The 14293-nt window shown below is 52.9% G+C and overlaps 1 protein-coding gene across 2 annotated transcripts in view; it reads left to right on the forward strand.

Annotated features, from left to right (window-relative positions):
- ZBTB7C (zinc finger and BTB domain containing 7C) overlaps positions 1-14293 on the forward strand; it is a 304241-nt gene that overhangs the window by 274822 nt on the left and 15126 nt on the right. For both annotated transcript variants that reach the window (XM_040264527.1, XM_040264526.1), the window contains one exon: positions 13011-14216. In XM_040264527.1, the coding sequence (XP_040120461.1) occupies positions 13027-14216 (1190 nt within the window). In that variant the 5' untranslated portion in view covers positions 13011-13026. The remainder of the gene's footprint in view (positions 1-13010; positions 14217-14293) is intronic.

A 14293-nucleotide genomic window follows, 5' to 3' on the forward strand; every position in this document is an offset into this window, starting at 1 on the left:
AGGCCATCCGGCTGGGCCGCTCATCCGGGTCTTATCTCCAAATTGAGGTGGACAGGGCACAGAGGTCGAGGTGGCTCTTAAGAGCTGAGGCGTAACTAGGACATCTTACACCTGGACGAAGCCTGGGAGAGTGATCCTGCCCTCCTCTGCCCTCAGCCCCCTCGCCCCAGAGCTTCTCCCCACCCGGTCCCCCTCCTCCGGGGGCGTTTGGAGCAGGCAGAGGGGCAGGGGTGTGGCTCTGAGCAGTGGGTCAGAAGATACCCAATCCTAGCCATTTCCGGCCACCCTGCGCTGCCCCGCCAGGACTGCCTGTTGCTGACCCCTCCTCAGAGGCAGTGCCAAGCAGATTTCTCCCCCCATCCAGACACTTCCCTGACTTCCTTCCCCCGGCCTCTTACACAGGGGTGCGGGTGCGTCTGAGGTCTCCTCTCCCTGCCATCACTTCCTCAGTGGAGTCCCTGCCCTGACCCCAGCAGAGCCTCTGCCCCTCGGCCCCGCCCTGAGGGGCCCTGTCCTCACCTCTGGGCCAGTTCTGAACTCGGCTTCTTTCTCTCCCACTTTTCTGTGAGTTCTTTAGGAATTCCATCCATCCCTTTTGTCCCTCTTTCTCCAGCCCCAAATGGGTAAACTCTGCTTAGGAAATCCGGGACCCAATGGCTTGGGTTCGAATCCCAACCCTGTTTCAGTTTCTCCGTTTGAAAATGGGTTTTGCAGGGTAAAGACAAAAAGAACCTGCCTGTAATGCAGGAGAGCCAAGTTTGATCCCTGACTGGGGAAGATCCCCTGGAGAAGGAAATGGCAACCCACTCCAGTATTCTTGCCTGGAGAATCCCATGTAGCCTGGAAGGCTACAAAGAGTCACAAAGAGTCATGGGGTCACAAAGAGTCAGACACAACTGAGCAACTAGCAAGTGAAGAATCTACGTCCTATAGTCAGGTCAACGACTCACACCAAGCGAAACACCCAGCCCTCGAGGTACGTCTCCATGGCGAGTTTAATCTCCATGGCCAGTTTAATCTCCATGGCCAGCGCCATTCAGGTAGCTGGAGGAATCTCAGAAGCAACCCTCTGTCTCCATATGGCACATCTCTGGAAAGCTGGGTGCCTGTCTGTCTCCCACGCTCCCCACACAGGGCCTCTAGGATTGTTTGTAATGAATGAGGGCACATTCTGGGGAAGCAACTTCCAGACCCTGCCCTGGCCACTGCCCTGGCCAACTTCCAGGCTCCATGCCTGTCCCTGGCCACTGTCTGAGAGCTGGGAGGATAAACCCAGCGCGGGCCTGCTTGCCCTTCTTTCAGGGCGTGGAGAGGGAACTTATTATACATCTTTGATCAACTGGTCACATGTCCATCATCCTGCCTGGTGTGGTCAAATACTAATCCCCTCCTGACCTTGTAGATAGAACACTTGTCCTCTGAAAGCCCAGTGTGCGTGCATAGTTATTTCCCTGTATAACCTGGCAGCATCTCTGAGACACCTGGGGTGAGGTTGAGGGTGTGGGGGACTGATTCAGGAAGTTCACGGTCTGGTACAGCAGTCCCAAGACTGCAGAAGCTGAGCTGTTCATGCCCTCAGAATCCAGAGATCCACCCTGGAAGCTAAAGACTGAAATGGGTCAGCTGGAGGATGCCATAGCACCAGCAAGGGACCTTCACAGCCTCCTGGTCTCACATAAAAGAAGCTCAGAAAGGGCATGTGGCCAATCCAAGGTCACCAAGAACTCAGCTGCAGAGCAGAGGTGAATTGTCAGTGCAGACTGGAATTGTACCTCCTCTCCCAAAGCATTGTTGCCCCCTCTGCCAGCTGCACACCTGGGCACGTCTCAGCACCTTCTCTTCAGGCCCTTTCCCAGAACAGAGCTCTGGCCCTCTCTCCTGGAGCGGCTTCCTGTCTCCCACCGTCAAGTTCCCTGGTTCGGCAGCAACAGGCAAAGTACAGGGAGGCCTGAGTGCACGGGTCAAGGTGGCCTGAAGGCAGGGCGAGCTCCCGCAGGCCAGCTGTGCAGCCACTTTGGTGCCTTTTAAAAGAAACACTATAATATATCCCCAGGAAGGGTTCAAATAAGGGGGGACTCTTAACCTGCTCCAAGCACAACTCCTTAAATAACTCACACAATCTAAACCATTCCCACTCCTCTGCAGGAGACAGCCCCTTTGGGCAGAAATGCTAAGAAAATAGGGCTCCCAGGGGGGCTCCTGTGTGGCCCCTGCCTCCCCACCCCCCGGGAGCTTGTGGCTGTGGGGAGCACAGCCCACCAGCCTACCAACAGGGACGCCTGGAGAAGGCAGCAGAGGCAGCTGGGATTCTGAAACTCAGTAACCTGGGGCCGAGTGCTGTTTATGGGAAACAAGTGATTTATTTTATTATCCAAATTTTCAGCAGTTTAATAAGGTTTAATAAGCCTCCCAAGGAGTTTTCTGGCTCGGGAAATCGCCTGTAATAAACACAAGTAGTAAATCCTTTATTCCGAACATAAAGAGGTGTGCAGTATTTCTTAAAAGAAAACAAGTCTTTCCCCTCCACCCCGCCCGCCTCTCTCTCTAATAAATAAAGGATGAATAAATGATTAAAGAACAACCATTTGAAGGGATACCACTTATTTGTCCAGCCCAGACTCCCGTGGCCAACCCAGGCAGTGCAGGGGACCCTCCCCACAGCAGCTTCGGGTAGTCTCAGCCCCCACAGCCTTGCTCCAGGCCATGCTGCCCTTAGACAACCCAGCCCAAGGGGCACAGCAGGGGTGCCCCCAGAGTATGGCCTCAGGGAGTATGTGAGCTCTGCAGTGTTATTGCTGGACTTTGTCACTTGACCTCGCTTCCCTTTTGTTCCTTGGTCTGTAAAATGGGTATCGTACAGGCTTCACCTGCCACCATGAAGACGAAAGTGCTTTGAAAAGTAGTAGTAGTAGTGAAGGTCCCCCAGTCATGTCTGACTCCTGCAACCCCGTGGACTGTAGCCCACCAGGCTCCTCTGTTCCTGGGATTCTCCAGGCGAGAATACTGGACTGGGTTGCCATTTCCTTCTCCAGGGGATCTTCCGGACCCAGGGATCAAACCCAAGTCTCCTGCATTGTAGGCAGATTCTTTACCAATTGAGCTATGAGGGAAGCCCCACTTTGAAAAGTAACAGGCTCTAAGCCACCCTTTGAGGGAGGGGATGGGGGCAGAGGCCCCAGCACGCCCACTTGGAGTTCGCCTAGATGCTGTGAAGAACAGGTCCCTCTGAAAGTGGGAGTGTTAGTCACTCAGCCATGTCTGACCATTTGTGGCCCCGTGGACTGTAGCCCGCCAGGCTCCTCTGTCCATGGAATCCTCCAGGCAAGAATACTGGACTGCGTTGCCATTCCCTTCTTTCACTTTCACGGGATGCTGTGAAGAGCAGGTTCCTCTAGGGGGAGATTAAACAGCTCGGACACGTGGGTGCCCCAGCCCCACCCTCGGGACCAAAGCCCACGAGGACAGCTGCCCCTCGAGGTTTGTCGCCCATCACTCCAGCTGCCCTCTGGGGTACCCCCAAGTCTGTCCCGAGGGTGTCTCATCCCTATACAAACGTGGCTCGTGTCCTCCCTCCAAACTCCCACGGGGCTCCTAGACTTTGTTCTGATAAAAACCAAACCCGTGTGGGATGTGGAGGGGTACTGATGGTGAGGATGGGGGTGAAAAGAGATAGATGCCACAGGAGACAGTGGGCAGGGCGTGGGTGACAAGTCAGGGGGTCTGGGGTCTCTATCACTTCCTGACCTCGTTTTGTGACCCTGGGTGGGTCATTTCAACAGCATGAGCTTAGGTTTCTCACCAGCATGTGGGCCAAATAATTCCTTCTGTACTAGGGGATCCTAAGAAAATTTATAAAGGAAAGTGGGTATGCCCCACAAACACGCAACATGGTAAGTCAGGGGCTTTGGATAGCAGTAAGGCAGGGACTCAAATATCTGGTCTCAGGAGCAAAAGCTCAGGCCCCCCAGGAGTCGGGATGTGGGGAGAACCCCTCTGTGTGGGGTCAGGAACACAGGAGTGCCTGCCTGCTAGGCTGGTTCTGCCCTTTCACATGGTGTCCTATGAGTGGAGGGGTCAGGCATTGGCAGGGGTCGGGGGGGTGGTGAGCAGACAGAGAATGAGGGAGCACGACCATGTGTGGCAGAGAGGGCCTGCATTCCAGCTGTCAGAGAGCATCTGGCACGGCCATCACCGTTGGCAGAGGAGGGAGACCCAGAGCTCATTTCACAGAAACCAGGCAGCTCCAAGCCCTGGGCCCAAGGCTGAGCTGGGGACCGCGGGCTCCAGGCATGTCTTGGCAGGGTGGCAGAGCAGGTGGGGCAGCCCTCTGCTGGAGGCGCTCTGGGAGGCGGGGCGCAGGCTGGAAGTTGAGGAGGCCCTGCCCAGCCTTCCAGCCCAGTCTGGCCCCAGCCTCTGGGGTATTCCAGGCCCGAGGGGTGTGGCTGCCCTGCTTAGGGGAATTGCCAAGGGCAGGGTAGGGTGCGCCCAGCAGGGCTCCATGGGGCGGGCCAGCTGCTTGGGCCAGGCCTCCCTGCCCTGCCCCTGCCCTGGCCCACCAGCCCCGGGCAGGATTCTGTGCCTATATGGACCACAGAGATGCTAAGAACCTGCTCAGAGGAGGCAGCCAGCTGCTACCTAGCCTCATTCCCAAATCTGGAAAAGAATCCACATGCCTTCTCTGCCCCTGCAGAACCCCACCCTTGCCCTCCTGGAGACACTGATTCTGCCAGGCCCGGGCAGGGGAGGGGCTAGAGGCTGGAGGTGTGGGGTGGGGATACTCCCAGGGCAGAAAGAGCCTGCCAGCTGGGGCCAGTTCGCCATGGGGATTTGGCAGATGGAAACATACTCTGGGCCCCAGATTTGCTGACCTGAGCATGATTCAAGGAGGTGTTGGATTTGTGCATCACAACAATAGAATTGTCCTGAAAGTCACATCACTGAGGCAACCATGGAGGACAGGAAAGAGATGGGACTGGAGTAGAAATCAAGCTGTGTGACTTGGGGCAAGTGACTCAGCCTCTCTGATCCCCGTCAAATGGGAATCGTAATAAGGATGAAATGAACAGATAGAAATACTTTATGAATGATAGGGTTCTGTTCAAATATCAGGCGTCCCTAAGGCAGAGGACTGGGGCTGCCCACCACCTTTTGTAGGGACTTCCCTGGTGGCTCAGACGGTAAAGTGTCTGCCTACAATGCAGGAATGAAAGTGAAAGTGAAGTCGCTCAGTCGTGTCCGACTCTTTGCGACCCCCTGGACTGTAGCCTATCAGGCTCCTCCGTCCATGGGATTTTCCAGGCAAGAGTGCTGGAGTGGATTGCCATTTCCTTCTCCAGGGGATCTTCCCAACCCAGGAATCGAACCCGGGTCTCCCGCATTGCAAGCAGACACTTTACCGTCTGAGCCACCAGGGAAGCCCTGGGTTCAATCTCTGGGTTGGGAAGATCTCCTGGAGAAGGAAATGGCATCCCACTCCATTATTCTTGCCTGGATAATCCCATGGACGGAGGAACCTGGCAGGCTACAGTCCATGGGGTCGCAAAAGTTGGACACGACTAAGTGACTTCACTTTCTTTCTTTTCTTACCACCTTTTGTGACTTTAAACCTCTCCCTACCATGTATTTGAACCAACCTCGTTCATTCAGCATCTCCCATGTTCCTGCTTGATAGCATCCTGGTAATGATACAGGCATATAAGAGACAAACTCTGCCCTGGAGCAGATGAGAGCCATGCAATTACTTCCCCAGTTCCCAGATAAGCAAACTTGAGAGCACCAGGAGTATATACAAAATTTACCCATCCCTGCACTTCATGTTCCTAGTAAAGCCAGCCCTAGAACATGGGGCACCTCCCAGCCAGGTAGCCCCACACCTGGCTGGGGGCACCAGCCTGGGCATCAAAGCATCTAGCTCTAGTTCTAGCTCTGATACTAATGTGCTATGTGACCTTGGGCATCGGCTCCTTTTTGTGCCTTGTTTTCTTCATCTGTAAAATAGGCATAAAGTTTCTACCCGTCTTGCCTGCCTCTTTGGGTTAGGAGTCCATGAGACAGGACATATGGAAGGACCTTGGATGATTATGATGTCCTCCACATGCCAGGGTAGCCCTGGGACTGTCTTTGGGAGAGGTGATTAAATAGTGTGGTCTCTGCAAAACTATACAGAAAGCAAATTAGTTTCTGGTATGATCCCATCTCCCTCTGCCGAGACCGCTGTTAGGACTCTGTTCCCTCCTGGACTTCATAATTGCCAGCAGTGGTTGGGCACCTCCTCTGTCCCAGCACTGACCTCATTTGATCAGCCCAGCCACTCTGTGGGGTGGACATTATTATCATCCCCACGATCAGATAAAGAAACTGAGCTCAGGAGGGTGATACTAAGTGCCCGAGGTCAGGAAGTGGACCCAGGACGTCTGAAAGCAGGGTCCTCACTCTCCACCTCCCATCAGAAACCCCCTGTGGTCAGATGGCCATCAGCCAAGTTCAGGCACATGCTGGTTGGGAGCAAGTTCTTGTGAGAGCCTGCTCGGTACCCACGTTCAACACACTTTCAGAGGGGACTCAAGAGATCCAAAGTTTTCCAGATCCAAATGCTATGGGGCTGGTCCTTCCTGCCTCTCTGCCCAACGAAATCCTCTCTATCCTTCACAGCTCAGAAAGGGCCCCTCCTGCAAACCTGCTTGGATCCCTCAGCCCACAGGGGTCTGCTATACCCCTGTCCTTATTTCTCATGTGCCCTCCGTCCTGAGTCCCTCAGGCCTCCATGGGTCTCAGGCCCCTGGTGCACGCCCCTCAGCTCTATCTCTGATTAAATCTCTAAACCTCTGACAGGTAGGGTCCCAACCCTCACCACCCATTGTAGGAGCAGCATGGTAAAGAGGAATGAACATGAGCTTTGGTGCCAAATGCAGCCAAGTTCAAATCTTGGCTCAGACACTGTGTCTGCCATTGGGCAAGTCACTCATCCTCTCCATACTCTTTGCCGCTAAATTGGAGATGATGATAAAAATGTGTACCTTTCAGGGTTGTGTTGGGTGAAGAAGGATTAGAGGTTCAATGGCAGACATGTTACAGGCACTTGATTAATGGTAGCTGGTATTGATTGTTATTAGAAATGTTGGCTTGCTTGCTTGAATGATGGGGTTATTAGAATAGGACACAAATGAAAAACAAAAATTCAAGTTACACTCAAAAAATTAGTTCTGGAAGACTTCTAGAGCCAGGTTTTTCAATGCATTTCTGTAAGTCCAAGGCCCTCTCTCTCCAAAGGCTCCACCTCCATCTCTTCTCCATTCCTCTCGTAGGAGCAGGCCCTCCCCTTCTTTTGCCATTGAGTTGAGGGCATGATGAAGCTCCCTGTAGTGGAAGGGGGCAGGTAGAGTACCTGAGGCAAGTGATATTCTCATGCTGTAACTGAATAAACCTAGACCAGAGCTAAGAAATGCTGCCCTTGCCAGACAAGCTATGTGGACACACCTTGGCTTCTAGAACCTTCCGCTGAGGGCACAGACCCAGGGGAGGCTGTGGTGGGCTTCACATCCTCTGGACTGGGGACCACACCTGTGCCCTTCCTCCATTTTCAAGTGCCCCTTTCCCCCTTTCTGTCCTCTGCCTTTTCTTCTGGGCTCTGTATTTTTTCTAGCCCCTTCCTACAAGCCTCTCCTAACTGTTAAAGAGGTTTGGTTTTGCTTTTCGTGTGTGTGTGTGATTTTCTTTCCTGAGCGTGTTATTCTTGGAGACAGAGGACCTTCACTTGGGCCATGGGAGGGCGGGCCTGGGTGGGAAGGGGGACTGGACGTTGCAGTCCTTCTGGAACACTGCTGTCTGCAGACCCTCCAGGCATGGGACTCTCAGGGTCACCAGGGAAGCTTCTAGAGTGCAGGGTGGGGGTACTTCTCCCCCAAAAGTCAATAAAACAGCAAGCCACAGCCCCCATTCCCCTGCTACCTCCTGCCAGGAAAAACAGCACCCCCTCCTCCCTGCTCTATGGTTGCTTCTGTTCCTCCAGGAATGGGACAAAGACTCCAAACCATGCCACGGTGAGAAGTCACTGCTGGACAGACCAGCCTTCAAGTCCAGAGTCACCCAGGCCTACTGCCCCCTCCTCATGGCCAGACTCACTTTGTGCTTCTAGCTCCTCAAGGTCGTGTGTGCAGGTGTGCTAAACCACTTCAGTCGTGTCCAACTCTTTGTGACCCATGGACTGTAGCCTCTCAGGCTACTCTGTCCGTGGGATTCTCCAGGCAAGGCTACTGGAGTGGGTTGTCATGCCCTTCTCCAGGGGATCTTCCCAACCCAGGGATCAAACTCATGCCTCTTATGTCTCCAGCATTGGCAGGCAGGTTCTTTACCACGAGCGCCACCTGGGAAGCCCTTCCTCACGGTCATGACTCCAGTTACCAGATCTCCCCTGCTCATCCAATGACAGGATGAGAAAAAAGAAGCTCAGAGAGGTGATGGGGCCTCTCAAAGTCACATCGCTGTGGTTCCTGACCCTCAAGCCCTAGCAGACCAGGCTCCCAAAGCATGGGAGGCAGGACATGTCAAGTCAGGATGGTGCGATCCATCCCTTGGAGCCCTCGAGCAAGACCTTGACTACCCCAATCCCATCCAGTGGGTTCCCAACTCCTCTATTTAAGAACATGGGGATGAGTCTAAGGAATTGTGGGAATTTTTCCTGAAAAACATTTCAAAAACATTTTTGTCTTTAAATGAATAAGCCCTTGGCAAGCAAGAAAACTTGCTTGAAAGAACTAATTTCTTGAGGTCTTACTGATTTGGGCTTTTAACAGTTGAAGGGGTGTTTCATTCACAAATGGTGTTTTCAGAGGAAAAGGGTCCTCTGAGGGTCAGGACCCTGCTACCATTAGGGCAGCTTTGTGGGAATTAGAAAAAGGTATCATTTTCTCAATACATCTACTTCCATCTCTCAAACCAGTGTCATAATACACTGATTTTGTTCAGTTCAGTTCAGTTCAGTTCAGTTGCTCAGTCATGTCTGACTCTTTGCAACCCCATGAACTGCAGCACACCAGGCCTCCCTGTCCATCACCAACTCCCGGAGTTCACTCAAACTCACGTCCATTGAGTCAGTGATGCCATCCAGCCATCTCATCCTCTGTCGTCCCCTTTTTCTCCTGCCCCCAATCCCTCCCAGCATCAGAGTCTTTTCCAATGAGTCAACTCTTCGCATGAGGTAGCCAACGTACTGGAGTTTCAGCTTTAGCATCATTCCTTCCAAAGAACACCCAGGGCTGATCTCCTTTAGAATGGACTGGTTGGATCTCCTTGCAGTCCAAGGGACTCTCAAGAGTCCTCTCCAACACCACAGTTCAAAAGCATCAATTCTTCGGCACTCAGCTTTCTTCACAGTCCAACTCTCACATCCGTACAGGACCACTGGAAAAACCATAGCCTTGACTAGACGGATCTTTGTGGGAAAACTAATGTTTCTGCTTTTCAATATGCTGTCTAGGTTGGTCATAACTTTCCTTCCAAGGAGCAAGCGTCTTTTAATTTCATGGCTGCAGTCACCATCTGCAGTGATTTTGGAGCCCCCCAAAATAAAGTCTGACACTGTTTCCACTGTTTCCCCATCTATTTCCCATGAAGTTATGGGACCGGATGCCATGATCTTCGTTTTCTGAATGTTGAACTTTAAGCCAACTTTTTCACTCTCCTCTTTCACTTTCATCAAGAGGCTTTTTAGTTCCTCTTCACTTTCTGCCATAAGGGTGGTGTCATCTGCATATCTGAGGTGATTGATATTTCTCCTGGCAATCTTGATTCCAGCCTGTGCTTCTTCCAGCCCAGCATTTCTCATGATGTACTCTGCATATAAGTTAAATTAGCAGGGTGACAATATACACCCTTGAAGTACTCCTTTTCCTATTTGGAACTAGTCTGTTGTCCCATGTCCAGTTCTAACTGTTGCTTCCTGACCTGCATATAGGTTTCTCAAGAGGCAGGTCAGGTGGTCTGGTATTCCCATCTCTTTCAGAATTTTCCACAGTTTATTGTGATCCACACAGTCAAATGCTTTGGCATAGTCAATAAAGCAGAAATAGATGTTTTTCTGGAAGTCTCTTGCTTTTTTGATGATCCAGCGGATGTGGGCAATTTGATCTCTGGTTCCTCTGCCTTTTCTAAAACCAGCTTGAACATCTGGAAGTTCACAGTTCCCGTATTGCTGAAGCCTGGCTTGGAGAATTTTGAGCATTACTTTACTAGCATGTGAGATGAGTGCAATTGTGTGGTAGTTTGAGCATTCTTTGGCATTGCCTTTCTTTGGGATTGGAATGAAAACTGATTTTGTTAGAAGATAGTATTTAACTGCCATTGCCAGAAAGCATCCTGATAAATATCACAGGTCTATAATGTCTATGAATAGTGAATAGTGCCTCTGGATAGCCTGTTGTATCATCTGTTATCTTCCTGGATTATTTATTATGTTATCTATTGGTGTATAACAAATTACTCTAAAATTGAGCAACTGAAAACAAGAATAAACATTTACTATCTCCCAGTTTCTATGAGTCAGGAATTCAGAAGCAGCTTTGCTAAGTGGTTCTGAGTCAGTCTCTTTCATGAGGTTGCAGTCAGGATGTCAGGGGGCTGCTGTCATCTGAAGGCTTGACTGGGGCTCAATGACCCAGTCTCCTGGTGGTCACTCACACAGCTCAGCCCCTCGCCATGTGGACTTTCCATAGAACTGTCCTGATGACATGGCAGCTGGCATCCCCTGGAGCGAGTGATCCAAGAGAAAGCCAGGCGGACACAGTAATGTCTTTTATGATTTCGCCAGCATTTGGTGGTGTCACTTCTTGTTACTTTAGCCACTCTGATAGGTGTGTAGTGCTATCTTATTCCTCTTTGGTGGATCTTGCTCCACCTTTTTCATAGTTATGTCCCTGTAAGCTCTTTTAGAGCAGGGCCCTGCTTGGTCTGCTCTGTGCATTCCCACACCCCAGGGCAGTGCCGCGTTCAGGAAGACACCCAATGACTATTCAGGCAATGAACACATGGCCTGCAAGGCCTCTGGTCCTTTTTAAAAACAAGAGGAAAACAGCAAGGCCTTTGCTCTAGGAAACGGCTTGAACACCTGCCCAGGTGGGATTGCTCAGGGAAGGCTAAGGCCCTCCATCACCCATAGAGAAGCAGGGAGGAGGGGGTGGAGCACCCGGCACCCATAGAGAAGCAGGGAGGAGGGGGTGGAGCACCCGGCACCCTGACACCCCACTGGGTCCCTGGTGCCTCCAAGTCGCTCGGGGCCCACACTGTGGGCCTGACTCTTCTCCCTTGTCCCTTTCTGCTGCATCTGCCTTCTCAGGGCAGAAATATCCAGAAAATCAGTGTGTGGGAATTCCCAGAGCTCTTGCCACTGGGCCGTGGGGCTTCCAGGCTTTATTTCCCTTTTTCTTTTCTCCCCACTGTAACTGCACCCAGGAAAGGGCCAGGCCTTGGCTACGATTTATCTATGGGCCATGACCAGGCTGTGCCCAGAGTAGCAGGGCCCTCCACGCCCCGGCATTAAAAATTAGGGTGGCTTGTTGTCCAAATTGACTCTGTTCTGCTCCTTGAAGGGAGGGGGTGCCTGCTGTCCTCTGCCCGGACCCCTCCTTCTGACCCCCTCCCTCCTAGCAGCTATCACTGGCCACACTGTGTTTAATGTACAGATAATCCTGAAGTATCTCAGAAGAGGCTTCTCCCCATAGGGACATGTTTCCCTGAGAGTAACAGAATACTGACATGATAAATTAGCTAACCACGCACTTGAATTTAACACTGAATATAACTTGAATTTAACACTGAATATAAATATTTATCAAATGGCTCAAGATATATGTATGTAGGAGGTCACTGTTTTTTAAAAAACCAAGAATGGCAAGTGAAGGGAAACCTCATCAACTAAGATGAAGCCAGAAGTTAAGGTCAGAAGGCAAAACACCTGCCATAAGGCCCCCCATTCCCTTTCACAAAAGGGGTCACAAAATTGGTTTAAGGTTTCTAGTAACTGTGTCAGTTTGCTAGAGGTGTGATAACAAAGTACCACGGAGCAGGGCTTAAAGAGCAAGACTGATTTTTGCACAGTTCTAGAGGCTGGATCTAGTCCAAGATCAAGGTGTCACAGGGTCCATTTCCTTTGAGGCCTCTCTCTTCAGCTTGCTGTCTCCACCTCCCTCCACCGCCCCCCTCTGCCCTATGTTCTCACATGGTCTCCCCTCTGGGGGTCACATTGGATAAGAGCCCACTCATAAGACCCCGTTTTAACCTTAATTACCTCTTTAAAGATCCTACCTCCATACACAGCAACACTGACATCCTGGAGCTTGAGACTTCAATATGATGGAGCTGGACCAGGGAACAACTCAGCTACCATTAGCAGTCCCGTTGTTAGTACAGCCACATTAGTAGCCAAAAGCAGTAAAATGGGAGTCTGTGACCGGAGGCAGAGGATCCGTGAAATAAACCAAAGCATTCTCGCAGCGGGAGCCTTGAGTCTTGAGAGAGGACTCCCGCTTTGGCCCCTGACTGGCGGACGCGGTGGGAGTCAGGAGTGGCCCCCATTCCTGCAGCACACAGAGCAGCGGAGCCTCACGTGGCCGGCCAGCCTTGCGTTCGGGACTTGCACATTCCCAAAGTGGAATTTGGTGAAATCATGCCTGAGAGGAGATTCCATAGCCTTCGCTAAAAGGCAGGCGCCAGCTGCCTGATGAGGAGCCCAGCTTCCAGGGCCTTCAGGGTCCTGGGAAGAGCCCAGTAGTACCTTGAGAAGGGGCACTTGGGAGTGGGGCTCTGAGTGACAGGTGAGAGTGGGGAAAGCTGAGGAAGAGGGGGCAGCTCCCTAGCAGAGGAGGAGGGAGGAGAGCCCCAAGCAAAGGCAGAGGTGGGATAGGAGAGCACCGCCGAGGCCCACCAGTCTGACTTCCCTGGGACAGGATCCCAGAACTGGTGTCCCCTCCAGGGGCCAGGTCCTCTAACTCAATCTCTTCCTGTGTGTGTCCCCACAGGGCTCCGGCTGAGAACATGGCCAATGGCATTGATGAGCTGATTGGCATTCCCTTCCCTAATCACAGCAGCGAGGTCCTCTGCAGCCTGAACGAGCAGCGGCATGACGGGCTGCTGTGTGACGTGCTCCTGGTGGTGCAGGAGCAAGAATACCGCACCCACCGCTCAGTCCTGGCCGCCTGCAGCAAGTACTTCAAGAAGCTCTTCACGGCCGGCACCTTAGCCAGCCAGCCCTACGTCTACGAGATTGACTTCGTCCAGCCCGAGGCGCTGGCCGCCATCCTGGAGTTCGCTTACACCTCCACGCTCACCATCACCGCCTCCAACGTCAAGCACATCCTCAACGCCGCCAGGATGCTGGAAATCCAGTGCATCGTGAACGTGTGCCTGGAGATCATGGAGCCCGGGGGAGACAAGGAGGACGACGACGACGACGAGGAGGACGATGATGAGGACGAAGAGGAGGAGGAGGAGGAGGAAGAGGAGGACGACGACGATGACACGGAGGATTTTGCTGATCAAGAAAACTTGCCTGACCCCCAAGACATCAGTTGCCACCAAAGCCCTTCCAAGTCGGACCACCTCTCAGAGAAGGCTTATTCAGAAACACCCAGGGACTTCCCCGACTCCTTCCAGGCCGGCAGCCCGGGCCACCTGGGCGTGATCCGGGACTTCTCCATCGAATCTCTGCTGAGGGAGAACCTGTACCCCAAAGCCAGCCTCCCCGACAGGAGACCCTCCTTATCTCCATTCGCCCCGGACTTCTTTCCGCACCTCTGGCCAGGGGACTTCGGTGCCTTTGCTCAGCTGCCTGAGCAGCCCATGGACAGTGGGCCCCTGGACCTGGTCATCAAGAACCGAAAGATCAAGGAGGAGGAGAAGGAGGAGCTACCCCCACCCCCACCGCCGCCTTTCCCCAACGATTTCTTCAAGGACATGTTCCCGGACCTTCCCGGGGGACCCCTGGGCCCCATCAAGGCGGAGAATGACTACGGTGCCTATCTCAACTTCCTGAGCGCCACCCACCTGGGGGGCCTCTTCCCGCCCTGGCCGCTGGTGGAGGAGCGCAAGCTGAAGCCCAAGGCCTCTCAGCAGTGCCCCATCTGCCACAAAGTCATCATGGGGGCGGGGAAGCTGCCGCGGCACATGAGGACCCACACCGGGGAGAAGCCGTACATGTGCAACATCTGCGAGGTCCGCTTCACCAGGTGCGCAGGGCTGCCTGTGGGGGCGGGGCGGGGCGGGGCTGGCCGGGGGCGAGGCGTGGATGGGGCGGGGCGGGGGG

The sequence above is a fragment of the Oryx dammah genome, unplaced genomic scaffold (assembly GCF_014754425.2).
Source record: "Oryx dammah isolate SB20612 unplaced genomic scaffold, SCBI_Odam_1.1 HiC_scaffold_22, whole genome shotgun sequence".
NCBI classification, from domain to species: domain Eukaryota; kingdom Metazoa; phylum Chordata; class Mammalia; order Artiodactyla; family Bovidae; genus Oryx; species Oryx dammah.